We start from the raw sequence: 27373 nt of genomic DNA, 5'->3' as shown, positions 1-27373 counted from the left end.
TGGTATAAATGGCAGCGGTCAGTGATTTTAATCAGACAGCATCCAGCTGCCTCAGTACAGAGCTCATCTCCTTCTCTGACATATCCCCAAACATATAAATAACTCCAGTATATCTACCCTAAAGGGCGAAGTGCAGATCTAAACCTGTAGTTCCAAGGGGCCACAGCATTCACTCCTAATATTAGTCCATCAACCCACCCCCTTTCGCATGTTTGTAGATTTAAAAATACACTTCTTGCTATGATCTTTTAAAATGTAAAGCATCTAAAGTTTAGCATCTTACTGCACTGTATTTATCTACTCACAGTTCCTGACAGAAATGAAACTGAGAATAAAAAGCATTCATTACAATCTATGCAAAAAGATTTAAAATCTCTGCTTCTCACCATCCACTTTTGCTTGGATTTACAATTCTTAGCTTGGATCAGTAAGAAAGTAAACCTGTCAGACTAGCCAGTTAAGAGTTCATCCATAATACACTTCTAAAACACAATCAATGCAAATCATTGTTCTTCTACTTTCTTACGCACAATGAAAACACTAAATCATGTAAATGCTGTAGTTTTTCTGTAATTCTATTCCCTCTTCCTAGTATTTGTTTTCTGGTATTATGAACATACTATGTCTCAAATAATTATCAACATACTGTCAAATTGGAATGTGAACACAAGCAAATATTCAGATTCTAAATAATACTTAAAACTGTTTGCCTCATTATAATAAGCTGTCCCTTCCAAGAACACTGATCTAGACTCTTTTAAAGTCTGAGTCATATGTCAAAAAGAGCTTTGCATCAGGCACTAATTTTTTTTTTTAATGAAGTAGTTAACAAAAGTTGATATCAAAAATGAGAAAATGTAGTTCTCAAAAATGATGTAAGGACGGAAGAAGAACAATAATGCACATTAACACAAAGTACCTTACAGAAGTCTAATGCCGTACCTTATTTTCAATAACAGAAGTGATTCTCCTGCCCGCTTTGTAGGTATAGATGATTATGTTTTCACAGCCATCCATTACTTTGGCCTCTCCTTTATTAACAACAGACTTGCAGATAGCCCTGTTGAGTTGTGAGCTCCCTGCCTCTAGATATATGGCTTTAATTTTGGGTTTGCATTTTTCTGCATAGATGTCAATGACAAAGGGACATGCCTGTAATGGAGAAAATTAGTTTCATCATGACTTTATCTGTAGTTTTCCCCCTCAGATTTTCATCCACAGCTCCTAAGTATTTTCATATATGCTCTGACACAGAATTACCCAAATATGAGTATGTCCCTGAACATTAAACACTTAAAACCCGAGAGCTGCGGCAATCTTTTAAACCAAGTGAACACTCAGGACAAATGAATGTTTTTCATGCCAATCACATTACACTCAAGATGCAGTTTGGTGCATTCAGCTCCAACATAGCAAATCCTTTCGTGGATAGCAAAACGTACAAGGAATTAAAAACAAAATAAAGGAATTAAGGAGAAGTATGAATGTATTTCAGTGTCTGAAATAAACCTGCCTCCTTTACCTGTCACACTCTTGCTACAGATTTAAATTATGCGCAATGCTGCATTAAGCACTCTGCTTTTACAATATCTTGGCTGAGATTAGTACCTGTAAGAAAACAAAAACTCCTAGTTGTTAGGCTCAGTAATAGCACCTCAGTTTCTTTCAAATGGCTATTGGAATCCACTAGGATTTCTCAGATTCTGTCTTTAATTTGTTAGGGGCTCAATGCTCCCGAAATATTAATCTCTTAAACCACGTAAAATTGAGGAATTAAAGGGTTAAGTTATAGGCATATGTTAAGTAGATGTACATTTTTAGATTAATAAAATCAGAGAGTTTCAGAGAGGTATGTTGTCCTTTGGAAAGCAAAGACCATAGCCATAAACCACAGCTAGTATAAGGCACAAAATACCTTTCTGAAATCTCTTTAACTTGAGAAATACCTCCCCAAATCTTTTCTTAGAGAATAGCTCCCTCTTACGTCTGAAATGCAGAAAGACGATTTTATAGCTCCTCTACTAACCATACTCGCAGGAAAAGGAGAAAGTGTTCACCATCAAGAAATCATTCACCATGACCTCAAGATTTTCACTGCAAGAAAACTGATGTTCTCTCAGCCATACTGAGTACTTTTGGGTCTGCATATATTTGTTCCACACACGGATATATATTATATGGTGACTATGCTAACCCTGGTTTAACAAATGTTAATGAAAGAATATAATCAGATGATGATTTTAAAAAATCAGCTTTCCTTGGAAATGAAACTTAAATGACTATCTGCATATTTAATGTATCCATTAATTTTTCATAATTTTTTTCTCGTCATTAAAGAGATCCTCTTTCTTTAGTAAGAGCTATTAACATCAACACTGCTACTGTTTCTGAATAAATAAATAAATAAATAACTCTATAAGCAAGCATAAACATAAGAGAAATAATCCCTGGTCCTGTAAAATAAACAGTGTGCCACCTGAAGCCCCTTCATTAAACCTGTACGTTGAACACCTTCAGACACTGTAGTGAAAGGCAACAGTAACAGAAATAGCCATGTCTAAGAATTACGAATTCTGAACCACGTGGGGGGAAAAAAGTTACCTATCCTTACCCACTTATGTTGTGGCCTCCTCGGCCAGGAAAGTGATTTTTTTAAGCAGAGCAAGTCACACATTTTGTAGGTTTGCTGACAGGTCACAGTTTACCATCACTGTCTTCTTATCACTTCCTACCAGCTAGGTGCACGAATTCTTTCCACAGGTATAACCCAAGATTCCTTCCTGTACAACCCCACAAAACACTGGCTTTCTCTAAAACAGAAGGCAAATTTCCTCCTTCAACAACGCCAGTGTTATCCTAAGAAAGCATACCTAAGGATACCATAATGACCAAAAGTCATAGTGTAAACCCTGTATTAACAGTTTTTGGACTGGATCACTGACCTACTCAAATCAATTTATGACAGAAACAGTACTGCAGTTAAACATGTGTGGAAAGTTGTATGTGAAGCAGTTATTTTTGCTATATGGCTATCATACCTCTGTCATTTCTAATGCTTTGTTGTAGCCCAGAGACAATAAAGTGACCCAAAGGTCACTAGGATCCCCTTCACGGTCATTGGCTTCCATTAGATTCAAATCCATAAATCCTTGTCTTGTTAGTTCATTCTTCTTCATATCAAAATTATCTATTTAAAAAGAAATATAAGGTAGCACTTAAACATCTGTTCTCTCTGCAAACACCCTTCATCCTTCCAAAGCCAAACTCCCACTTATGTTAACAGGGTTTGAAAGATGGAGCCATTCGCGCCACCTCAGGCTCTCCCATATTATTTGGGAAAGATGTCCCTGACCAGATACATGCTCTTTGCAGAGCTTCCCTGTGGATTTTAGATAATGACTAGAAACAGCTGGCCTCTTGTATAACCCAAAAGAGGGTGAGATTTCAAAACAGAAAGAGTTTATATTTTTTTTTCTTTTTGCTAGCAGTGTTTGTTGTGGTTGAGATTTGCAGAATGGGGTATATTAGGAATGGGAAATGGAAGCCTGCTGGAGCCAGCACCCTTAGCGCTTGAGGTCCTTGATACAGAAATGATTTACTTAGTTCCTAAAAAGCAATAAAATGCCAGTAATTCTAACACCCCTCTCTAGATAGAATATCACAGATAGACCACTCTAATGTCAGCAAACACATAATTGAAATGTCCTTGTGTCAGAGATTTTTTAAAATGGTTTTCTCATCTTCATAACAATGCTAAATCTTTACTATATATTATTAAAAAGGGATTACCAATTTAATAAATCTATCTAAGGGTACAGATGCTATAATAAATGGCTTGAACTTTGGTGTCAAGATTTATGATATTCGTCTGAACCCTTCAACTGATTAATGACCTAGTAAAACATTCACCATATTCTCTTTCCTCTCTTACATACTTCACACACATATATATATACCCCTCCTATGCATGTTGAGACCAGTGCACAGAGGTGCAACACTGACAAAGGCATAAAGTGTGGCAAAGGATAGGGACGAAACAGATGAGAAACTCATTTATAGAAAAGTATTTCTATATGAGCTTTCTGTCATTTTGGAAAAAATCCACTATCTTAGAGTGTTCTGGGGAGAAGTAATTAGCAGGACTTGCCAGACGTGAAGTATTTTGGCCCAAATTAAGCAATGTGTCATAGCCTACAAATGTATTATATCAAAGATGACTTGGGCTGATATACAATGATATGCCATACTGGCATGTCAGACACAAGTTGCAGAAAAACTATTTCTTATAGTTTCCTCTAATTTTCATAGAATCGTTTCTAGATGTGCAGTCTGTTCACACAAGTGCGGCTAAACTGCCCATGCTTTGAAACCACTGCTTTCACGCACTGTATTATTAGAGCAGCCTATAGTCACTGGTGGTTGTATTCTCCTAGCCCTGTTACAAGGTAAATATGTGCATTCTCAAGGCCTTCACAATGCCACAGACCTCCTTTTTTCTTTAACATTGATATCTGTGGCCCAACACTGCTGCAAGCTGGCAGGACCTCCAGTAACATTGATGAGATGTATCAGCAGACAGAAAACAAAGCACAGCTGAAAGTTTTAACTGTCAAGCTTCCCCATCTTACCCATGGAAGTCTCAGAATCTCATGTTGTCATATAGCACAATATGGACAAACTGACACACCATATATGAACCTTCAAAAGACAGATTTTTAATGACTTTTAACTGCTTACACCTGAAAAAATGTATAGTTGCAACAGGCATTTTCTAATTAATTTTCCAAACAGTCATCATAAGCTCTAGATGGCATTTTTAAAGCATCATATACACACTATTTCAAAGTCCCTCTCAACACTTTGTGAAATATAAAAGCAGTACCAGCTTAATCTGTAGAAAAGAGATTGATTAAATGAATACCTCTTACAGTTTAATTCACCATATGATCCATGATTAGAAAACCTGTAGGTTTTGGCAGCTACAAAATCTTTCACCTACAACTCTGCAGTTAGCAATGGGAAGAATTTTCTCAGCAGAAGGTCAGTGGCACACAAACCAGAATGAAGCAAAACAAAAGACAGGAGACTAGAAAAGGAAAAAAAGAAAAACAAAGCGAGAACAGTATCTACACACGTTCTTGCTGTAGGCTACAAAACTTTCTGTTCTTCTATACTAGATACATAATACGATACTATGAACAACAGCTTGCAAGTAGAATGATAGCCCTAATTAGTTGTATCAAGCACAGCAAAGAACTTACCCTTACATACAGCCCATGCTTCCTCATCACATTTCTCACCACTAGTTCTCAGTTCAAAGAAATTGTATTCCTCCAAACTCAGAAGGCCATTTCCATCCAAATCAATTGTTTCAAATATATCCAATAATGCTGCTCTAAAAGATGAAAAAGGCAGAACTATTTCCAAATACTTATTTCATTTACTGCCTCACAGTATTGTCAATAACTATTCAGTCTATTTGAGAATATTCTGTACAAACAGTACTTCAGTAACATACAGCTTTTAAAAAGCTAGATGCTCTTTGGAGCACACATTTTTATGATGGTTACTGTGCCTATCTAGGAACACAACTCACCGGAACTCCTTGGTCAGAGCCAGGTCTCCATCTTCACCTCTATACACCAGTTTTGCTTCTCCAGTACTTTGTGTTTTTACCTTCTTCAACCTACAGCCTGTTGTGAATGGGAGCAGCCAGTAAACACCTGATCCAAGCTCCCCTCTCCATCCAAACATCTACTCTTGAAGGAAGACAGACAAGTTTGTAAGTTATTTCTGTATGAATATCACTAGTAATAAGGAAAGGTATCATTTAAGAAGTGATTAATTACTTGAAAACACTGGTAACGCTAGGCTCTTTCCTTAAAGAAAACGTCTACAGTGAGATGCTATGTGATGCCATTTTAAAGACAAAAAACCTAGTGAATGTCTTAGTTATAATAAGATTAAGAAAAACATACAGGACCTGAGATGAGGGGATAACAGTCATTACTAGAAATGCCTAGTAACAGCCCTATCACTTTTCAGATCTGTAACACACTTTAATTGTTACACTAAAAAGCAGTCAGAAGCAGACAAACCCACTGAGTTTTTAATTTCCTCCCTCACTATTCAGCTTTGTTCAAACTAGCAGCAAAATCTTCCTATTTAAAAAGTCACAAGTAATGTAGGGTTTAAGAAGCAAGCTGAGTTCCCTGTGGCTTGGAAGGGGGAAGTAAGCTAACGCTGACATTTCTCCTCCTTTATTTCTTATAGCATAAGAATATTCTGTGCACTATGAAGTTCAAAACCATACATATAGCAAGGAGAAAGAAAACAAAAGGAAATGTTAACAAATTTTACCTTTGACATTTTATTTTTCAAGATGGAGGGATACAAATGAGTTTCCACACCCCACATCTATACAGATAACCAGCAACTCAGAAGTATTTGCTAACACACCACGTGATAATATGGTCCTCACAAGAATTTCATTAAACTTCCACACATGTGGCTTGCAATTCAGCCCATCCAAAGGGCGTAAGTAAGACTGTATTACATCTCACCTTGCACAGCTGCTGTCCATTTTGAAAGGGAACATGCACAGAACAAGTGTTTCTTCTCTAGTTTGATTAGGTACAGTTTGAATTACTTCCGAACACATGGGAACTCACCCATGCAGCATTTAAAGATGTAACAATCAAAACAGGAAGACAACAAAAATATCTAACCTCTTTGTTTTGTTGTTCAGTAAAGCTCATAAGGTGTAGATTTTCTTGGGTTTCACTTTCCTTCAGAATATACAAAGCTGTATCCACTGACAACCAATTACAAGGTTTTCCTAAAAAGAAAAACATTGCCAAGAAAAATGCTTAATAATGGCACAAAACTGTTTTTCTTTCAATCCAAAGTAGGTATTTCCATGGTATTTATAAAACTGATCCCTGTTAAAGCAAGATAGGAAAAAAAAAAATCCATTATATGCTATTGGGATTTCCTTTCCTGTTTAGGCCAATCAGATAAATTGTTCCAAGTATTGTGACACTTGCAGATAATGATTACTATTAGTAGGTCTAATACTAAAAGCTTTGGTAGTTAAGGAAGCTCTTTTTGTTGTTTTCTACCATTAGAACATTATTATTATTATTATTATTACTTTTCTTTATACTAAGGCTCCTAGATATTTGCAATTAAGTATGTTAGCAAAATTATATCATATTCTCATCTGATGTTCTGTAAAATATTGTTAAACCCATCTAGACTGGAAACCCAGATTATGTGCAAAAGCTAGGGATACCAGAAGATTTATATCTCAGAAGTGTAAGTTTAAATCATATTTTAAATTTAAGTTGAAAGATCCTCCTACATGGCATCACATATGATTTGTCTGATCACGTATGATTTGTTTGTCTTGGGATGGACTGGAATGGAGGCCTGGTCCTACTTAGATGTTTAACAGATGCCATTTGAATCTCTCTGATTTCTTGTAGCTGCTCAGTTCCTGGCACAATCAATAAATGAGCTATTAAGTGGTCTTCAAGTTAATCAACCCACAGCAAAACAATGAATGTAGGGGCTTAGTTTTTCTACAGTTAGGAGTCACGAATAGCAAAGAGTGGCTACACACCACATAGCTTTTTTAAAAATGTGAAGGTATTTTTGATTTCTCATGAAAAGGTAATTGCTCTGCTAACATTAATCTCTTCCTTACATAGAAGCATTATGCCTTCCTCTCCGTAACAGAAGATATTTCTACATACAGGACAGTAACGTTGTGTAGTGTAGTAGCATAGGGATGTGGTGATGCGGAAGGTCACGTGTTCTGACAGAAACGTAGGAACTAAGTAGAAAACCGCCCACGAAGGGCTGGCTCTGCTACTTGTATATAAGTGCCTGTGTCTTTCAATAAACTGCCATTTTGCCTTCCTCTCCATGAGAGTCTGAGAGCTGATGGTACCTCAGGTGCTGCGCTGAGGTTTGGACACGTCATAAGCTACAACAAGTGGCGACTCCCACGTGATCCTGGGAGGCAGCGTGCTGGATGACGCTGGAGCTCCGGAGGGGTGATGAAGCTGGAAAAATATGTTGATGTTGATTCCGTGGTACAAGTATTGAAAAAATGGGTGAAGGACACGTGGGAAAAATGCCCGCGAAAAGATATAACGGAAATCATCCTATGGATGAAGGGCAGAGGGTTGATTGTTAACCCGCAAGATATTATGTGTTGTCAACTGTGGGAGTTATCTGAACAAGAAATTTGGGTATCTGAGAACCGGGCACAACGGCGTGGGGTTCAACCTGGGGTAAGATATGTCGTGCTATGAACAAAAAACTTGAAGGGGCTCAAATATGGGCTGTGGCGGGAGCATCTATACTTGGTACGGAGTGTCCTCGGCTCCCAGGAATAAATCGGGAAACGCAGGTGGCCACTTCAGTAGCAGGGGACTCTAAACCTCCTAGCCCTCCTCCTAGTCCACCGGGTAATCTACCAGACAGCCCACCGTCAGAAAGAAAGATGGAATGCTATCCGGTAGAAGAGAAGAATGCAAAGTGGGAACAAAAGAACTTATACCCGACAGATGACTTGGCAAATTTAATGCGGAGATTAAAAGTTGAGGAACAAGAACAGCAGGAAAGGGATAAGGCAAAGGATAAGGCAAAAGAAAATAGTGTGCAGGATAGAGAACATAAAGGACGGTTGGCAGAGTTAGAAAAGGAGCAAGGACGGAAGGAAAAGGATTGAAAATCAGCAAAACAGTTACAGGAGGCTATTAGGCAAGGCAAAGACAGATTGCGCAGAATAGACAAAGCAGGGGACAACACCCACACATGGCGCCGGCGAGAACAGCCGCCGAGTTATTCGGACACGGCAACTCCCCCTTCATCTAGTTCAGATGAAGAGAAGGACTCAAAAAACTGTGATAATGCAGCCAGCAATGAACTACCTGACGTAGACTGGTTGCCTAGACACATCAGCCCAAGGGGAGGAGTGAGATCAAGGACACACTCAGCACTGCTAGATAAGGAAGACAAGGGTACAGTCTATCAAACTAACAAAGGGAGGACTTTAACCAAAATAAAACAGGGAAGAGGAGGGATCCGAAGTTTTTTAGCACTGCTACTGGTTTTGGTGTCCTTGGTACAACTGGACACTGATACAACTTCAAGAATCGTGAATGCTACAATCTATAGTGACTCCAGGTGCTCCCTCCCTCAGTATCACGGTCTGTCAGCTGATGGGCCCAGATCTACTGGATGGTTGGCGAGCCCCGAATTGTGCTAGTAACAGTAGCAGATGGGACACTGATGGTAGGAATACATATTGGTGCCCAAGTTCAAATCCCGGTAGAAGTTATTGTAATTCCCCTGGTTATTTTTATTGTGCCCACTGGGGTTGCGAAACTATTGCCACAGCGTGGACCCTGAGTCAATCTGATAGATTTCTTACGGTAACATGGGGTCCCTTTGGCTGTAAGGCCCCTTCTAAAACAGATGGTGGGACGGTATGGCACCATGGGAATTGTAGGTACCTGTGGATAAATGTCACTAACCCATCCAATCCAGCTTGGTTTATTGGCAAAACTTGGGGAGTAATGCTTTGGACATCAGGTACTGATAGGGGCACCCTTATTAAAATCATAAAAGAACCCCCACGGTACACCCCTCAACCTCAGCCCCTAGGCCCCAACACAGTAATCTCAGGGCTTCTACCCCCACAGACCCGTGCCCCTGACACAACTCCTGAAGCGACTAAAGGTACAATTTGTGTCCCTCAAAGGACTCATACCGAAAGCCCTGACCCTTATCCCCCTTTGGTCCATGGTGCAGACGATGTATTTGACCTTGAATGAATCTAATCCAGACCTCACTAACCCCTGTTGGCTCTGCTATGACACCAAACCCCCGTTTTATGAAGGTATTGCTTGGAATGGCACCTGTAATTTCTCTACGGAGGATAACCCTGGTTCATGTAAGTGGGAGAAGTCTAATATCGGCCTCACAATGTCAGCGATCGGGGGGAGGGAACCTGTCTGGGCCGGGTGAACAGGAGCTGGGTCTCGTGTGCTTATAACATCTCCCAACAGTCCTTTAGTGGAAACGTCAAATGGGTTATTCCCGGAGAAGGAGGGTGGTGGATTTGTTCCAGGAAGGGCCTTGTACCGTGTGTATCACTTGGACTTTTTAATAACATCACTGATTTTTGTATCCAAGTCTTAGTTATGCCAAGGATTCTGTATCATCCCTTGGAGGACATATATGCACACTGGGAAAAACAACCATCACCTGTCCGGGTCAAGAGGGAGCCAATAACGGCCATAATGGTCGCAACCCTCATGGCACTTGGAATCACTGGAACGGCGACTGCCATCACCTCCCTAGTTCAACAACGGAACGGCTGGACCTCCTTGTGCGCAGCAGTTGATGAGGATTTAGAAAGACTTGAACGATCTATCTCGGCCCTAGAGAAATCCCTATCCTTGTTATCGGAGGTGGTCCTACAGAAAGGCGGGGCCTAGACCTTCTTTTCTTACAACACGGAGGCCTCTGTGCAGCCCTGCAGGAAGAGTGCTGTTTTTATGCGGACCACATGGGCATAGTTAGAGATTCACTAGCGAAATTGCGTGAGGGTTTGCTACAGCATAAACGAGAACGTGAGGCACAGCAAGCATGGTATGCATCCTGGTTTAACCAATCACCCTGGCTAACCACTTTATTATCTAGTCTTGCTGGTCCTCTTCTTATTCTGATGTTGCTTTTAACTCTTGGACCTTGCATTTTTAATAGACTAGTAGCATTTATTAAGTCTCGCTTAGACACAGCAGAGGCACAGTATGTTTTGTTAGCTCACATGACTGACCATCGTCACCAATGCACTTAACGTTGTATCTTTGTTAGCATGGAAGGGGGGAATTGTAGTAGCATAGGGATGTGGTGATGTGGAAGATCACATGTTCTGACGGAAACGTAGGAACTAAGTAGAAAACCGCCCACGAAGGGCTGGCTCTGCTACTTGTATGTAAGTGCCTGAGTCTTTCAATAAACTGCCATTTTGCCTTCCTCTCCATGAGAGTCTGATGGTCCCTCAGGTGCTGCACTGAGGTTTGGACACGTCATAAGCTACAACAGTGTAGAAGTAGAATTTTTTTTTTCCCCTTCACAAAAGAGAAGCAAGTATTTTTTTGGTTACACAGAATGCCTGGACAATCCTGCAGCAGAACTATACTAAGGCACAGTTTAAAAGGGCGCCACATGAAAAAAGAAAAGTTATGAGCAGAACACTTGAGACATCCTGTTATTCAAATCTGTTAGTATCAAACCACCATTAGAAGTCAGTCAATCAGCTTCCCATTTCAGCCAGATAGTAACTGAAAAATAACTATTTTCCCTCAATTATTTGCAGTGAAGTTTTTATTACCAACCTCAATCAGAACCAATTACCAACTTGTAGCACAAGAGCCAGTCCAGATGACTCAAACATCTTTGGGATGTTTCACAGGATTAAAGAGGAAATAATCTACATGGAGAAAAAACAATTTCAACGTAGCAACGGAAGACCCTTGGTGAATCACCAGAGAGAAAAAAGCCAACACTGTTTGGAAAAAAGGAGCACAAAGACTGACTCATCTCAGGTGGCTCTAATGCTGGACTTCACTCTTTTAAGATGAAAATTAAAATGGGTATACTATGCTACACATCCATCAGACAAGATTCATAATGAAAACATCAAGATACCATACTGCCATAAAAAGCCACAATCTGTTTTAAGTATTTACAGAAGTATCTGATGTGGAGAATACAAGATCCTTCAGGCAATACTCACCTTGTGTCGTCGTTTCTCACAAAGTACATCAACACCTTAAAGGAAGTAACTGCAAACAGTGCTAACATTTCAATTTCGTAATCAGAAACTCCACAAATCTATGGCCAAAAATAATCTAAGAGGTTGCTTGACTACAAACAGAAAGATAATGGGACTTAGCTGATTTTCACTGCCCAGGCAGTGAGCACAAAATCATGAAGCAGAAAATGTGGTGTGACAAGTTAAGTTGTATTTTCAATAGGGTTCTGTCAACAGAGAAAAATATCGCAAAGTATTGAAAGTAAGAAAGGGAGAGATGTATCAGCATGAGAAGAGAAAATATTTTTTATAATGGAAAATTCTCCCAAGAAATACAAATACACTTACCTTCTACCTGACGAACATTTAAAGGCTTGATGGTAATACATACTGTAGACCTCTCAGGTAAGTACAGCTTGTACTTGTGACTAATGATTTCACCATCATCTTCTAAGTAGAAGCATCCTTTGGATTGTGCACATTGCCAGTCCTGGAAACCAAGGAAATATTAGATGTTGCCTTCATCTTTGATCAAGATAAAAGCTTCTTCTCTGAAATATTAATTAATTTGAGGATTTAATAAATCCTGCATAAAATACACCACTGTATTTTTTTTACAATATTGTAAAAGGTACAGCACTGATCTTCTACTTTAAACAAAAGTAATTTTCTCATACAGTCCTTTTCATAGTTAATTTTTGCAGAGCAGTTAGTAATACTGCTTCACTTGTGAAAATGCATGAAAAACATACAATTCCCCAATGCTCAAATACTAGAAATGAAATTTAAATTGTCATGAAGAATCATCTAAATTAACAAAATTCTCTGAATTATGTGACTTGCCACTGAACGGCTGGAATTTTGCTACATTAGTTCCATCAGGCCAATCAAGCAAAGAACGTAACTGATTAGCTGAACAATGAGGAGTTGTTTCCTTCAGACAAATCACAAACACCAGCACTGGTCCATTTAAGTGATTCTTCTTGACTTCTGTCAAAAGTATTGGAAAAACAAACTGAAAACTGTTCTGTGTGTGAATAATATCGTTTCTAGAGAAGCCATGATTTTGCTGAGATGCTAAAACAACTAGATGCTTCAATTTTATTGTTTTTAATAGCAAGTCCCAATTTTCAATTTAAAATACAATCAGAATGATACTTCCTTAGCAAAATAAAAATGAAGTACCTATAGATGTATTGTATGCTTTGAGGAACAGAAGTCATTCTTGATTTGCCTTCACTGATCTGGATTAAGTCCACGGTTTTAGTCACTTTCCTAGCAATGGAAGCTAATGTTTCTGAGCAGAGCCTAACAGAAGGCTTTCAGTGTCATCTTAGTGGAGAGCTCTGTCCAGGTGGCTGTACCCATGCTCAGTGTTCAATGTCACAGGTAAGCTAACACAGATTTGAAAAGAGAGCTTGTAAAAAATGGAAAACTTTTGCATGTAACTCCCAGTAACGAGTCTGACTACTACTAAGTCCAACTGAGGCCAAACAGTCTTCATTAGAATGCTACAATTCATTTCTCCTCTTAAAGAACCGATCCTCATTACAATGCATTCACACTCAGTTGATGATACTTTACAGTCAATGACCTAAAGGTGTCAGGCAAGAACTGGACTTTACTAGCGTATATACACCCAGGATGCCAAGCAACACATGTGGTAATACATGTAGCTCTGATCCTGGATTTAAATTTCTCCATTCAGAACTCTGCATTTCTTAAGAATGTAAAGTACTCTGGAACTCATGGATTTAAGAGCCTTCAGTCCTGTGCCACAATTTTGCCACTGATTTCTGTGGGAACAGAATCAACTCCTCTATACTAAACACTTCTCATTCAAACATTACCAAATTCATCTTTATTATACTCCTTTCTGCTTTAAGAACTTTTATAAATCAACCAAAACAAAGAAACGTACTTTGAGAAAACTCACCATCTATGTTGGCATAGAAAGACTGCAGAATCTAATACTATCTCTCACTTCATTTTCTGTCTCTTAATCACTCTTACAAGTTTCACACAAATAGCACAAACTCAGCTATAAAAAGAATCTTCACCTTAAAGAAATAAAAATATATCACCCTGAACACACGAATGTAGGTATATGAGAATTCCAGATTTTACATAGCTGGAAACTGTCTTAATCTCAAACTGCACTTTATTATGGTGAAACTACCCTGGTCCCATTCAAGATGTTGATCTAAAGGCAACAAGTATTTAATCTTCAGTACTCCAATAGTTTTGGTAGCATAATGCATCATACCAATTTTAGATGTCAAATTCTTCTAGTTATATTTGCATACAGTTGACAATACGGAGTACTTCTAAGTACCAATACTATATACTTTGCAACTTACTTTCTGCTGTTCTCTGGAGGTTTAGGATTTTTCAAGAAAATTAAGACTATGCTAAGGAAGTTCTAAGAGACTCTAGAAGTACACGTACTTCCTCAGAGCACAAGCTATCAAAAAGCCAAAGATCAATTAAGTTATCTAAAGTAATATGGGACATCAAATCCCTGGTGGAAGCTAATAACCAACTCCCTCTCCTCCCATAATCTTTTCCAGTTAAAATAACGTGTTGGATCCAGGGCCTTCGTGGAAACCTATCTTCTCTGCCATCAGAGATGCAGAGGAAACAGCATGCTATTAGAGGAACAATGATCTCATCTCACCAGCTATCTACACTGCAAAATAAGACAGTGAAAAGCAAGGTGAAGCATTCAACACCCTGCCACCTATACTGTTTGGCTGTTAGCTCATTCCATGGCTCTGTTTCAGATGACTACAGCTAGTGCTCTTCAAGAAAACATGTATGCAGTTCAGAAGATTTTTCATTTCAGGCATCACTTTCAAAGAGGAACGTGCATGTAACTGCACTTGATTTGGCTTCCTGTGACCTACACGGTCAACATCATCCCATCAGGTTTTAAAACCTCGCACACTCTGTGCCATGACCTAACCTACAGCTTGTAATGTGTATTCTTGGTTGGGATGCAGAGACATAAGATTATGAATAGCATTGAAAAATAAAATTTCTTAAACCCACAAAACTACCACATGGGTTCTAGGAAAAAAGAAGCAAGCCAAGTGCCATTTAAAGCAGACACAATCTGCTTGACAGGGTGCTAGGCCTAAGCCTTGTGGAAGTGCAGCTACCTATGCTACTTGGTCCACAAAGTCAGAGATCTGTCCCTGGCCACCTTCTATGGGGTTGTATAGAACTAATTAACAAGGCCACCTAAAAATTTTGTATCAATCTTTATCCACTAAACTAGATCTCTAGTGACAGGATAAGCAGAAGGCGTCCAATCACAGAGAACAATTAGGAAAGAAGAGAATAGAGATAAAACGTTACTGGGACTTAACAGTGAGGATTAAACACGGAGCAACAGAGTTCTCTCAGTCAAACAGATGGATAATGGGAGTCCATATTAACATCAGAGACAACATAAGTCTGTCCTAGAATTTGAATTTGTAGTTTAGTCTGTTAAATCACCTCTAGTACTATTCCACTCTCAGTGAACTGTTTATTCGAATACTTCCAAGACTCCTAACTTCGTGTAAAGTCCATATGCAGCAAATTAAGATTTATCCTTAATACTTGACACAGCTGAGATAACTGGTTGCTAGCTCGTTTAGCCTCTAAGCTTAGTACCTTACAAAACTGTTTGAAAAATTAATGATGTTTCAAAAAGATCCAAGTTAAAAGGTTTGCTAATGAAGTAGTATGGCTGTTCTTTGAGACATAAAAGTGCATAATATAAGTTTAAACAGCAGCCCAAATGTGCTGTAAGTATTTGAAAGGATACAGTGACAATTTTCACATACAAAAAATTACTCTAACAGCCATGTTCTACTCCCCCTTTCTCACTATGGCAGTGGTCTTCAAACCACCACCTCACAGACTGTCCTCAGAGAATAGCTCTGTCCTGTTTGTTCACCTTCCATTTTTCTGCCTGTTACTTCAGATGAAAGACTACAGGTTTTGCAGTTTTGCTTTCAGATAGACATTGTTACAACAGGGAAATCACACAATCCAAGTAAGCAGGGGAAAACAGCTCAAGGAACAACATGCACGTTAAGATGTGAGCAACAGTAAGCAAGTTTGACAACGTTTTAAGAATCAAATACTAAACTGTTATTCTTGCAGAGAGCATGAGGTGGTGCTATATTCTCTAAATTATCCATGTCAAATTACAAACAGGTATGTAAATTTGGGAAGCGAAAAGATTATTTTCTGGGTTGATTATGTCACTTCAAAGCATAACAAAAGTTGTCTAATAATAGCTAACACAGTGGGAAATGTCTGTATTAAAAATGTTAGGCACTACCTGCTGCTGCCAGCGCTGATCACTGCCCAAATAATGCATTCCACTGCTATTACAATTTAGGTTATTATTGACATTGTCCATACAGTCATGCAAAATTCCAAATAGAAAGCAATGTTTCTGAGAGGAATTGTTCCTATGATTAAAGCAAAGAACTTCAGTTCAACGCTTTGTCTTGTATAAAGCTGTTCCATCTGCACAGAAAAACTCTTGCTAGTTTAACTGTGTAGGGCTACTTCACAGACATGAGCAGAAGCACATAACTTTCTTTCAGGAAAAAAACTTTTGTCCGGTATTTCTTCTGCTACCCACTGTCTGTACAGGTCTTTCACTGACTTCAGAGGAGCAGAATGTAAAGGTGAGACTCCTTGGCATGGATAGTTTAGCTGCCCAATGCAGGCAGAAGATTTTAGAACATGATGATGATGTTTTGTTTGGTTGGTTTTTTTTTTTTTCTTATGTCTTTCAACCTTGACTAAAACTGTCACAAAGAATACTTTGCAGAAATTTAAGATCTCCATTTGCCATCTTTTAATGAATTTCAATTCAGCTACAGCCAAAGCCCAACAGGTCAGCATGTTGTTTATGCACATCTGTAACACTTCTCCAACTGTCTGGTTTTTAGTCCCCAGATTTATTTATATGGCTTTGAACCTGTCACAAAACTCCACTGACAAAAAGAAAACACATGGAAGAATGCACTATGAATACATTCCATGTTTTCTAAGGGCTTTTAAAATTTAGACAATTCACCATGTTTTGACTTCCACTGTTCTCTTCTGTCAGAAATGTCAAGCTAGCATTGGTCCAACTTCATGATGGCAATACTTTCTTACTGTCCCAAAGACAGGTAAACTGCAGAAAAAAAGAATTATTTCTGAATATAAGTAAGAAGAATTTTGAGGTGCTAGATTCTGATCTACACCACAAATAAATCACTGTATATTTATTCACTGATTTTGACAGTTTGGATTTTGCTCTTAATAATTAGGGTTAAAAAAAAAAATTAGTAGCTCTACTAACCTACCTTCTCATGTTTATTGATTTAATTTCAGTTTTTGTATGATGCTAATCAACAGTAATCAATACCTGCAGCTGCTTTTTTTCAGTCAGTTCTTACTAGCTTGTACAAAGAAAGAATCCAATATTGGGAAACTGCAATGGTTTTATATACTACATATCATGTTTGAACAAGGTGAAATTGCAGGTTAAATTGCATGGAGGTCCAGATACCTAAACAGACTGCAAAAAATTCCTTTGAGATTATGTTTTTAAATTTTAATATAGAACAAATGTCACGGTATAGCAATGTCAAAGATATAAAGGACTTCAGAGTTCAATAACAAATACAGAGTTGTTATTTGAAACAAAAATGTAACTCATGAGAACAATCAGTTCAGTTTTCTACCAGCAGTTATACTATGTGGTCATAACCATTTTTTCCCTTTTTCTCAGGAGTCTCAAGGTGCACATTTTTAATGTATCTTAGTGGTTCCCAGTTAATGTTTTATACTTCTACTGCTATTATTTTCTGTTGAAAGAAAACTAGTAAAGGTTCAGTCAAGAAAGGGAAAACAAAGGAAAAAGATCAATATTAACACTCTACAAATATTGACTTAGCAAAGTGACTTTGTTGTCTTTCTCCCACAGGAATTTATATTGAATGAGTGATTTATTTAAAACAAAGTACTGATAGAACATATTAGTCTAACTAAAAATCAATAGTTTCAGGCTACAGCATATATTTACAAAGTAATGCCCAACAAACTGAATATGCTCACAGATGTGTTATTTATTTCCAATTACCTTTCATATAAAGGTTTATGATACACAATCTTTCAGACTACTTAAGCATTTAAAGTTCTCACCAACCTAATAAATTATTAAATTTTAAATTTCTCAAAAAGTCATTAAACGTTTTATCCAACAGTGGTTTCATTTATAAAAAAACACACTTTGTTCTATTAAACCTTCACACCTGAAAAATTATTTTCAATAACTAGATGTCAGCAAAACCAACAGTATATAAAAATGTTAATAATAATATGTATCAAGAAACCTCTCGGTACTTTATAGCTGCCCTTGACAAACTATTAATAAAATATAAGCTAAAAATCAGAGAAAAATGGTTTCTTATTTAAAATACGGTAACATATGTGCCTCGAGGAAAACAGCATAATTTCAATAGGACTAGCTTACATGATACCTTCACTGTGTCTGGCTCAATTAGCTTTGTGTTTCTGTTGCTACTGGCACCCATGCTGATTGTGGTAGAAATGGATGCTTTGCAACTTTGAGCTGATGAGGGCTTTGAAGGAGTTCTGCTGTCACCTATAAACATAAATATTTAGTTACAATTACATTATTTCAACCCACTCCTAGTGCTGTTTATCATAAAGGCTTACATTTATAGGTACACAGAGAAAAACTGGATGACAAGAACTTCCATCAGAGAAGCTGATTTCCCTTGTAATTATGTAACTTTAAATAATTTATTACCCAAACATTTTTACTTCGCTGACTGTACGTCCCAGGTGAATGGGCATGGGCATATGAATGGCAGAACCTTGGAACCAAATCTGCCTGAAGGACAAGAAATTGTTACCCCGCGATTCCATTTACCTTGCAATCAAGGTAAATCTGTCCTAAGTGGATAGATTTAACCTGCTTCTAATTTAAAGTTATTTCTTTTCAGGACAACATAGTTTCCCCACCAGATAGCAAATCACTTGGGCACAGCTGCCCAATGCAATTACTCCCAAGTCTTTACTTTCTGGTTCCTTACACTGGAGTAACTCTGCTAGTACAATTCTTTCAGCTACATAAACTCAGCCTTCATCACTGTTGTCATTTTTGCATCTCTTCAGTATCACCTAGAATTGAAGCAACTTAAAAGTAAACAGTGCGCACTACATGCAAATATTTCATACACGGTACCTTAGCAGTATGTTAGCCTGTGGTCTTTTTCCAGTTTGAGATGTTTTTTAGGTACCTTTGTAACTTCAGAAAGAACATTAAACTCTCATATTGATTGTGCTTGAAAAGGGGCCTCAATAATTGAAACAGACTGTTTATTGATAGATGTTTAAGGTTTCATCTCTGTTCTGGGAAGGAAATAAGTAACTCGCCTATGTTGCAACATCTGAGCATTCATTGTCTCTCTTTCCTCTGGTCTGTGTCAGTGTCACATGAAGAGTCAACGAAACTCACCCTTAAGAATTTCAGAGCTTCAGATCATAGATGTAGTCAAAGTCCATTTGAACCTAGAGGTCAGATACTCTACCGCAACATTTAGGCAATTGTCACAGTAGAAATTGTTATTAGTCAGTAACATCCTCACTAATCTGAGAAAAATTAAATACTCAACTGTTCATTGACCCCAAGCATGATCTCCAACAGAATGAAAACTCCCAATATAAAATATAAATACCTTTTATTGGTGCTAGTTTGTGATCAGTTTTCCTCGAGATTCTCAGTGATGGTTTTGACACTGGCAGTGTGATCCCTTCAGAGGAAGTTTCAGCTTGACTCCCAAACTGCTGTTGCCTCAATCGACTATTAACTTCCAGTTTCTCTCGTGCAGTCTTGCAGCATTGCTCGCTGGTTGTCATGTATAAGTCACAAAACTTTAAATAAAGAAAAGCAATCTGGTATGTGAAACATTCTTTCTCACAGTTTTTAGGATTAAAATGTAACATTAGTAAGGAAAGGACACATCAATATGTGTAATGCCTTTTCTTTTAAAGCACAATATTAATTTTCATTTTCACGAATCAGAGCAACCACTCAAGTTACACAGTAAAATGGAGCCATGATTCAACAAGGAGGTCCAAATATTGAATAAAAATTCAGTGTGACTTTCAACCCAAGACATGATTTATATTTCTTTCTAGATATTTGAAAACTAATGGGTTTTTTTAACATATGATTCTTCACAGGGAGCTGTTTTTCTCCTATGAAACTATGTTTATGTACAAATCTTTGTGGACTGTTTATTCAGTTCAAACCTTAGTCACTGCTTTGAGAGGATGTCAAAAAAACACCTGATGAGATGTTGCATCTTGAAAATAAGATGATCAACATATGCAATAATGTCCCACAAATAAGAAATTACGAAATGTCACAGACATAGCAACTCTCACTGATGAGCTAAGTTTGCTGTCAATTGTCATCTTTATTCCACTATTCCTTTAACTCTGACCTTCCCACAAGCTCATAAGTTTCATGCTTACTGTTAGGTTCTGCCTAATACATTAAGTTCACTTCCAGCAAGCGACCTTTATAAGGATAATAACCAGATAAAAGTAAGTGAAACAGAAACATATTCCAACCCATGTTCCAGTACGTAGCCAGTTGCAGGAGGCCTGGGGGAAGGTCATCAATAGATTAACAAATTGAGGTGTTATGTACTGTGTTTGATAATGCTAATACTGTCAATCACATCAGGCCAATAACACAAGAACAAACAACAGCACTCTGTTTGCCATACCTTGTTGTAGTCAAGTTTACCACTGCAGTTAAAATCAACTTGATTAGTAATGGCACTCACTTCATCCCGAGTCATTTTTTCACCTCTCTGCAATGAAAAAACAACTCAGTTTGAGCTCCTAATCAAGAATGCTGTTCACCTACGGTGCACATTTAATAAAAGCATAAAGATTCTTATAATATCCTCTCAGGGAATCTTATCTTGCATTAGATTTCATTGGATTGTGGTCTGAATCGTCAAAATAGAGGTCAACATCATAAAAAATTACATCCCTACAATGCTACTAAAAACTGAACAGATGAACTGCATCAATTCCTGCAATTTTGTGGTGTCTTCTGGAAACCCACCATGAATAACACATCAGCTTTAGAAAATCTTCCATAAACTGGGGAATCCCAGCTCTCAGTCATTCTTACTTATACTGTAGCATGCTAACAACCAAGAACTAACTTCATAACAATTAGTTTCACTTACTTACTTGAGCTATCCTATTGTACAAGTCTACATCTGCAAATTAGCTCAGTAGAAGGGTTATTGCAGGCATGAATTTGCCGTGCAGCTATCTCTAATTGGAATCATTACTATAAAGCCAAAGCAATTTTCTATTCTTTTGGAATGAAGCCTGAAGTTGCTTAACAGAACACCATCTTGAGTGCCCCATTTGCAATGTGGACACAAGGTACATTTCTCAGGAAGAAAGCATGTCCTCCACAAGGTCCTCCAGCAATTTCCTCTACACAGATTCACAGGGCTGTTAGCAATGACAGAGCAACATATGACTGCTGTACAGAAGTCGACTTCACATCACTTTACAGCTACATATGTATGGTGTAAACTTGAGACTAAAAACTAATGTGAACTTCTTTGTTGGTAAACATGTGATACAGACATATAGTCCTGGATCCATACTGGACTGCAACAAATCCTCATCCTCCCCTGTCTGAATAGCACCAGTTGCTACTACAAGCACATCTAGCAAGTTCTTCAGTCTAGGTCTAAATCAATGCCCTGACTTTATGTAACAATACAGAATTCATAGCTCTTCATGGCATAATTACAGCAGCACTCAACATCAGTTACTTCTACCTTTCATTACATAAAGAACTATTTCCGTACTGTTGCAAGTGTTCTTTTTGTTCATACAGGAGGACTGAAGGTTCTGCCACAACGTTTTGGTTTAATAGGTCAGCCACAACAAATACAGTATGTAAAGTGTTTGTTCCTTCTATCCCGGTTTCCTCTCCTCTACATTTCCTTAAAATTGTTTTATTCTCACTTTTGACGACTCTACTAGAATTCTACTACTAGTCCATTTTTAATTGTTACTACTCCCTAGTGTCTGTGCTGTGCAAGATGATTGGCTTTTACAATGAAGGGAGTTTTTTTGGCTGTACAGAGCAAAAAAACCTGACAGAACAGAGAAAGAAAATCATTGTAATCATCTGTGATATACATCTATGTAGTTTATAGAGTCAGAGCATCAGCTCTACACCAACTTGGAAGACTGTTCTGTTTCAGGAGTTTCGTTTGCTTGCTTTGCAGATCCTCAGAGGACCTGGGTTTTAATCTTGTCAACAGTTGTCATTCTAACATACTCTTACTAATGTCTTCTTCAAAATTCCATCTCCTACAATGTCATAGCATCACAAAAATCTCAGCTGCTCTTTTAAAAACAAGTATTTCTATCCTTTCAGATTATACAATTTTATAGATTTTGAAACCTAAACATATGGTGGCAGTTCAGGAGCTAAATAAGAAGTTCCAGATGTTTTTTAATGTCATTATTTTAAGCCATATTAATGACATGTACAGATAAGCCTTATGACATTTGCATCCTTTGGGTTGATAATGCATAATCTCTAACCAAAGTATTGACTTACCGTAGCACAGTTTCCTTCAAGAGCCTAAGGAACTAACTGTAAGATCCAATGAAGCCCCTAGTGTGACAGAACATCATTGCTGTGATAAAACTAAAGCACTGACCTTAACATTTTATGCATAACATAAAAATACTAATTTTTAACTTTGTATCTGAACATATATAGACAACAACTTGTGAGGGAAGAACAGCAAAGGTATGTCATTAATTCTCTTGGTAAAAGTTCATAACCCTAAATAAAGAACTGCTGAGAATAGAGGGATTTGCACTAACTGAACCAAGGGAGTGACGTATACTTCCCTTGCTACACTGCAATATAGGTAGGTTTTTAACAAAGCGTTCTGTGAAAGCATGAAAAATACTTTTTTCTGCCAGCTTCTACCTTTAAGGCACAATTGCTGAAAGGGACAGACAGGTTATCAACTGCACAGGAAAAGACTGTAATGGGAAAAAATGGAAGAAAGACCAGATATAACATTGGAAAAAAAACCCAAACTCCATGAATCAGTTATTGATTCTTTTGATTAGGAATATGTGTTTACACATTCAGAATAGTTTTACTGTCCGATTTCCAAAATCTCTACTAATGGTTAAAGATGGATAATTAAGTTTGTACTGATACTTACCGTTGTAAGAATTTTATAAAGTTCATCATGTAAAATATATCCAGTGTTATCTGTGTCTATTTTCCCAAATGCTTCAAGCAGTTCAGTTCTTGTAGCTGGTTTTTCTTTTTTTAAAATATTACAAAAATCATCAAAATTCAGTGCAATCGTTTGTGAAGTCCAATATTTATTAACTGTCTTCTGAGATGGATTTCTTCCAGCCTGTTGAAGTACTGAACAATAAAACACAATATTAACTATACATTCCATCTGTCGATAAAGAAGTTTTCTCAAAGCATCTTTCAATCAATTTCCATGTTCAGACTCTTTTTTTAAGCCTAATCAATCCAAGGGAAAAGCAGGTCTGAAGGACAGTTTTACTTACAGTCTCAGTCCTGTATTCTATTAATACAGACTGACTGTGACCTTCCCTGGCCCTGAATTCTGTGGTTTCTATCAAAGGTTCAAGCAGCCTGAGCGGCAGATAAGCTCACTCACATACTCTTTTGAAAGGAGTCATCAAACAGGCAGTACCTAGCATTCTAGATCATCCCTTATGAGCCACGACCCAGCAGAGATGATGTATGCCACACTGCTAAGAATCTCACACCCACTTTCTTCTACAGAAAAAGGAAGAAACCAGAGAGCAGTCTGACTTTTTGTAACACAACGATATTGCAGGAATTACTCTGCTCTGATCTGCACCTTCCACTTACTCATGGGCACTGTTCTACTAAACTCAATGGGATGTCCTCCTCAAAAGAAATGTGATGGGTTCAAACCATTAAGCAAAATATCCATGAATTCAGAGTCACCTCAACTGACAGGTGTAAGATTCAGCTCCCTGTCTATATCCCCTATTATTTGTAAGCTTGCACATTATTAGATCCTGTTTCTACCGAGATCCACATACACTTTTTCACTTACTTTGCCCAGAACTGAGATCTACTGTAGAATTTATCGTAAGCAATATTTTATGTCACATCTATACATTTGAACTTAGCAATTCAAATCATGCAACATGGATTTCAAATGTAAAGGAAAAATGACACCAACATGCATAGCTAAGCCCCACAGCCAATACCATCCACACAACCACTCCCACTACTCCTACACCCAGAGTTCTTCAAAATTCATTTGCTGAATCTATTTAGCCTCCTAAAGTCTTTACTGAAAACATCCTTTTGTCAGTTTCCAGTGTGAAGAAGATATTATGTTAAATTGAAATTAAATTCAAATGCACAGTCTATCTGAAACTAGAGGGATGCTTTTACACCTTCCCATATAAACAAGGTTTTTAGGGAAAATCCTTCATCTCTACCTAGGCTGGCAGTTTGATTTTTAGCCAGCTGACCAATGACCAAATCTATCCCGGCTGAGAGCAGTTCAGTAGCATCTGTGAAATGAGGTGGTGGCATCGTTGTAATTCTCAGTAGGCAACTGTGTCACCATAAAAACAAACAAACAAAACCAGACACCTTTGTTGCTAATCTCCGATTGAATGCCAAAGACTAAATAAAGATTTCTGCCCTGTCACCTCTACAAGCAGAGTCAGGAGAATACAGCAAAGCTTACATCTTTATCCATGCAACGCCTGGGCACATAGCAATTGTGCAAGGATTTCCATGTCAAGGTCAGCCAAGGAAGGGCAGTTACTCTGTGTGTTTGTTTACATGGATAGCAGAGTTCCCTGGAATGTCAATATAGCACAGTATTCACTTATATTTAACAGAGTATCCTTCAAATACACGACTATTTTTATATATCCAGAGAGATCAGCACTTGCCATACCCTACATGCTTCCCAAGTTTGTATTTTTGAATGTTCTATTAATCTGCACCTTTTATTTATACTTCTTCACAGACCGATTCTGCTAAATACCTTAAGTAATATTACAACACAGGAAATGAAGCTACTATCTGTGAATAAGTAGAACTCAAACAAAAAAAATTTCGCAGGGCCAATCTCAAGCGAGCATTTTACAGTTTAGAATATTAGCCAAACATCACGTAGCAAGAAATGCTTAAACACTGGCACCACTCATTTGGTAAATGCCACAATTTCCTTTAGCTGCAATATAAGTCTATAATAACTCCCAAAGTTTACAAATTTTAAAAGAAGTTCTTAAATATCTCTGAAAAGACTGGGAGCCTGAGCAAGTATTTGCCCTTTCTGAGATGACCTTGAAACCACAATGCTCAAACACTTGCTATGTAGTGAAGTGGCATATGGATAGAGATGAAAGCCAAAGCATATATAAAAGAGATTACATTTGTTCACACCGCTCCTAACTTAAAATCCAGATTATCCAAAACTATCATTAGGATGTTATAAAGGCGCTTTTATTATAGCTGAGAAAGCCTGGGTAACACTAAGTCACATGCTGAAAGAATGTGCTTGCTAAAGGGTAGAATTCCAGGTACTGGTATAGGGAAAGAAGCTACAAACAATCAGCACAAGAAGTACGCTCAGCTTGTACGGTGGTGGTTTCCATGTGGAGACCTCACTTATTTTAGGCACAGGCAAAGCAGCAATTCGTGAGAAATACTTCCTCAGATATGCAAAAAAAAATGTGGTCACTAGAATTAGGACATAACTAAATGATTTGATAGCTTAGCATGTTTTTGCTTTTAGCTGTTGCTTGGTTTCTTTAATACAAACAGCTACAATGCCGTAATACACAAAGCTTTTACCGGCACCATAATCTATGAGGATGACTTGCGAAAGCAACCTATACTGCCAGCAATCCCAACTGCACTCTGAACTGCACCCCAAAAACCACAAAATAAAAATCATTAGTTTTATGATACATTTTGGTTCTCTTTGTCTAACTGAAGGTTTATGCTCTCCTGCTTGCTTTGGCAACCACATGAGCTGAAAACATTTTTTCAAATAAAGCAAGATAAGATTTTCACATAATGGAACTCCAGATAGAAAATAAGACTGAGAGACTTTCATGAGTTTCCTAACACAATCCCATGCTATTACAACCATGAATAAACTTTTTCATGAAAGGACAAAAATGCTCTAAGAAAAAAAACAAAAAACAACACAACAACAACAAAAAAACCAAAGAAAACCTACCAAACGTGGTAAGACACTGTGCATAATCCTACAACTCCAACAGATACCAAAGCTGGTATTATATTTGCTTGAGAAATTTTATCTGGGATAGTGAAACCTATTTCAAAACTGAAACAGGTTATTGCTCAGTCTTATCTTACTCCTTCCTTATCTTACTTGGTCACTAAGATATATCATAAAGAAATCAATTTCCAATACACAGCCCTAACTACCATTTTTCAGGTGCATTTTTTTAAACTTTCCTAATAATTCCATGCAAGGAACTTTGAAATTCCATAGGTTTTCAAAACAAATATTATTAGGCTCCACAGCTCTCAGTATCTACTAACACCTTTATTTAGTACAGCTGAAGCATTCAGATAGTTTTTCCTGTTGTACTGCTGACAGCCATACCACTTACACACAAATATAATATGGATGAAAAATGAAAACTTTTTACTTAGTTTATGGGACATTATTCATGGAACATTGTAACTCAGCAGGAGCTTAAACAAAACATAAGAATCCTTATGAAACACCAGTGTCTGAAACAGTCCATTTGATCACATAAATTTAGAAAAGGAAAGGCAGTATTTTCACATATTACTCAAAGTGGCTTAGAACTGATCTGTGAGACTACCTTTAGGGGTAAATTACCATACCCATGCCTCCAATAACAACCTCTTCTTTGAGTCTGCAAACTTCTGTGCCAATTAATGCCAGTTCTCATGGTGATTTTCTGTGCCAGGCAATTACTGAACTGAGATCAGCTCACTTAATCGTTTGTAGGGATAGAGAAACAATTATTGCAGAACTGTCACAATCAAAAAGCAGTACCTAAGCCCACCTCAAGTAAGCAATGTTACCGTCAAATTTGGTGGTGTTAAACAGCTCACTTAAGTACCTCATAAGCAGTCAGCTACTACTGACTTTTGCCCAGACACACCGGAGATTTACATCTGAAAATCTTCAAAAGCTGTCTACTTTTCCTACTTTCAGGACTAGTCTGACAAGTAGCAACAAAGGTAAGTATTTGAGGAAACTGAACAACTTAGAGGAACGGTAGCGATTTTTCAAAGTTTACAGAAACTATGTGACATTTTATAACAGATAAATGATGAAAATGTCTTCAAAGACACAGTCACCAACACCTGAAATCTTAAAACTA

At 37.7% G+C, this 27373-nt stretch overlaps 1 protein-coding gene across 7 annotated transcripts in view; it reads right to left on the bottom strand.

Moving 5' to 3' along the window:
- EFCAB7 (EF-hand calcium binding domain 7) overlaps positions 1-27373 on the bottom strand; it is a 35810-nt gene that overhangs the window by 4781 nt on the left and 3656 nt on the right. For 6 of the 7 annotated variants that reach the window (XM_040611276.1, XM_040611277.1, XM_040611279.1 and 3 more), the window contains 10 exons: positions 23164-23375; positions 20659-20745; positions 19600-19795; positions 18376-18500; positions 12185-12326; positions 6729-6838; positions 5597-5754; positions 5262-5395; positions 3039-3187; positions 943-1152 (listed from right to left, as the gene is read on the bottom strand). In XM_040611276.1, the coding sequence (XP_040467210.1) occupies positions 943-1152; positions 3039-3187; positions 5262-5395; positions 5597-5754; positions 6729-6838; positions 12185-12326; positions 18376-18500; positions 19600-19795; positions 20659-20745; positions 23164-23375 (1523 nt within the window). The remainder of the gene's footprint in view (positions 1-942; positions 1153-3038; positions 3188-5261; positions 5396-5596; positions 5755-6728; positions 6839-12184; positions 12327-18375; positions 18501-19599; positions 19796-20658; positions 20746-23163; positions 23376-27373) is intronic. The other variant, XM_040611282.1, reaches the window with a different exon arrangement.

Source organism: Falco naumanni, chromosome 11 (assembly GCF_017639655.2).
Source record: "Falco naumanni isolate bFalNau1 chromosome 11, bFalNau1.pat, whole genome shotgun sequence".
Taxonomy (NCBI): domain Eukaryota; kingdom Metazoa; phylum Chordata; class Aves; order Falconiformes; family Falconidae; genus Falco; species Falco naumanni.
Note: the sequence above shows the minus strand (reverse complement) of the source record. Positions and strands in the feature narration are given on the sequence as shown.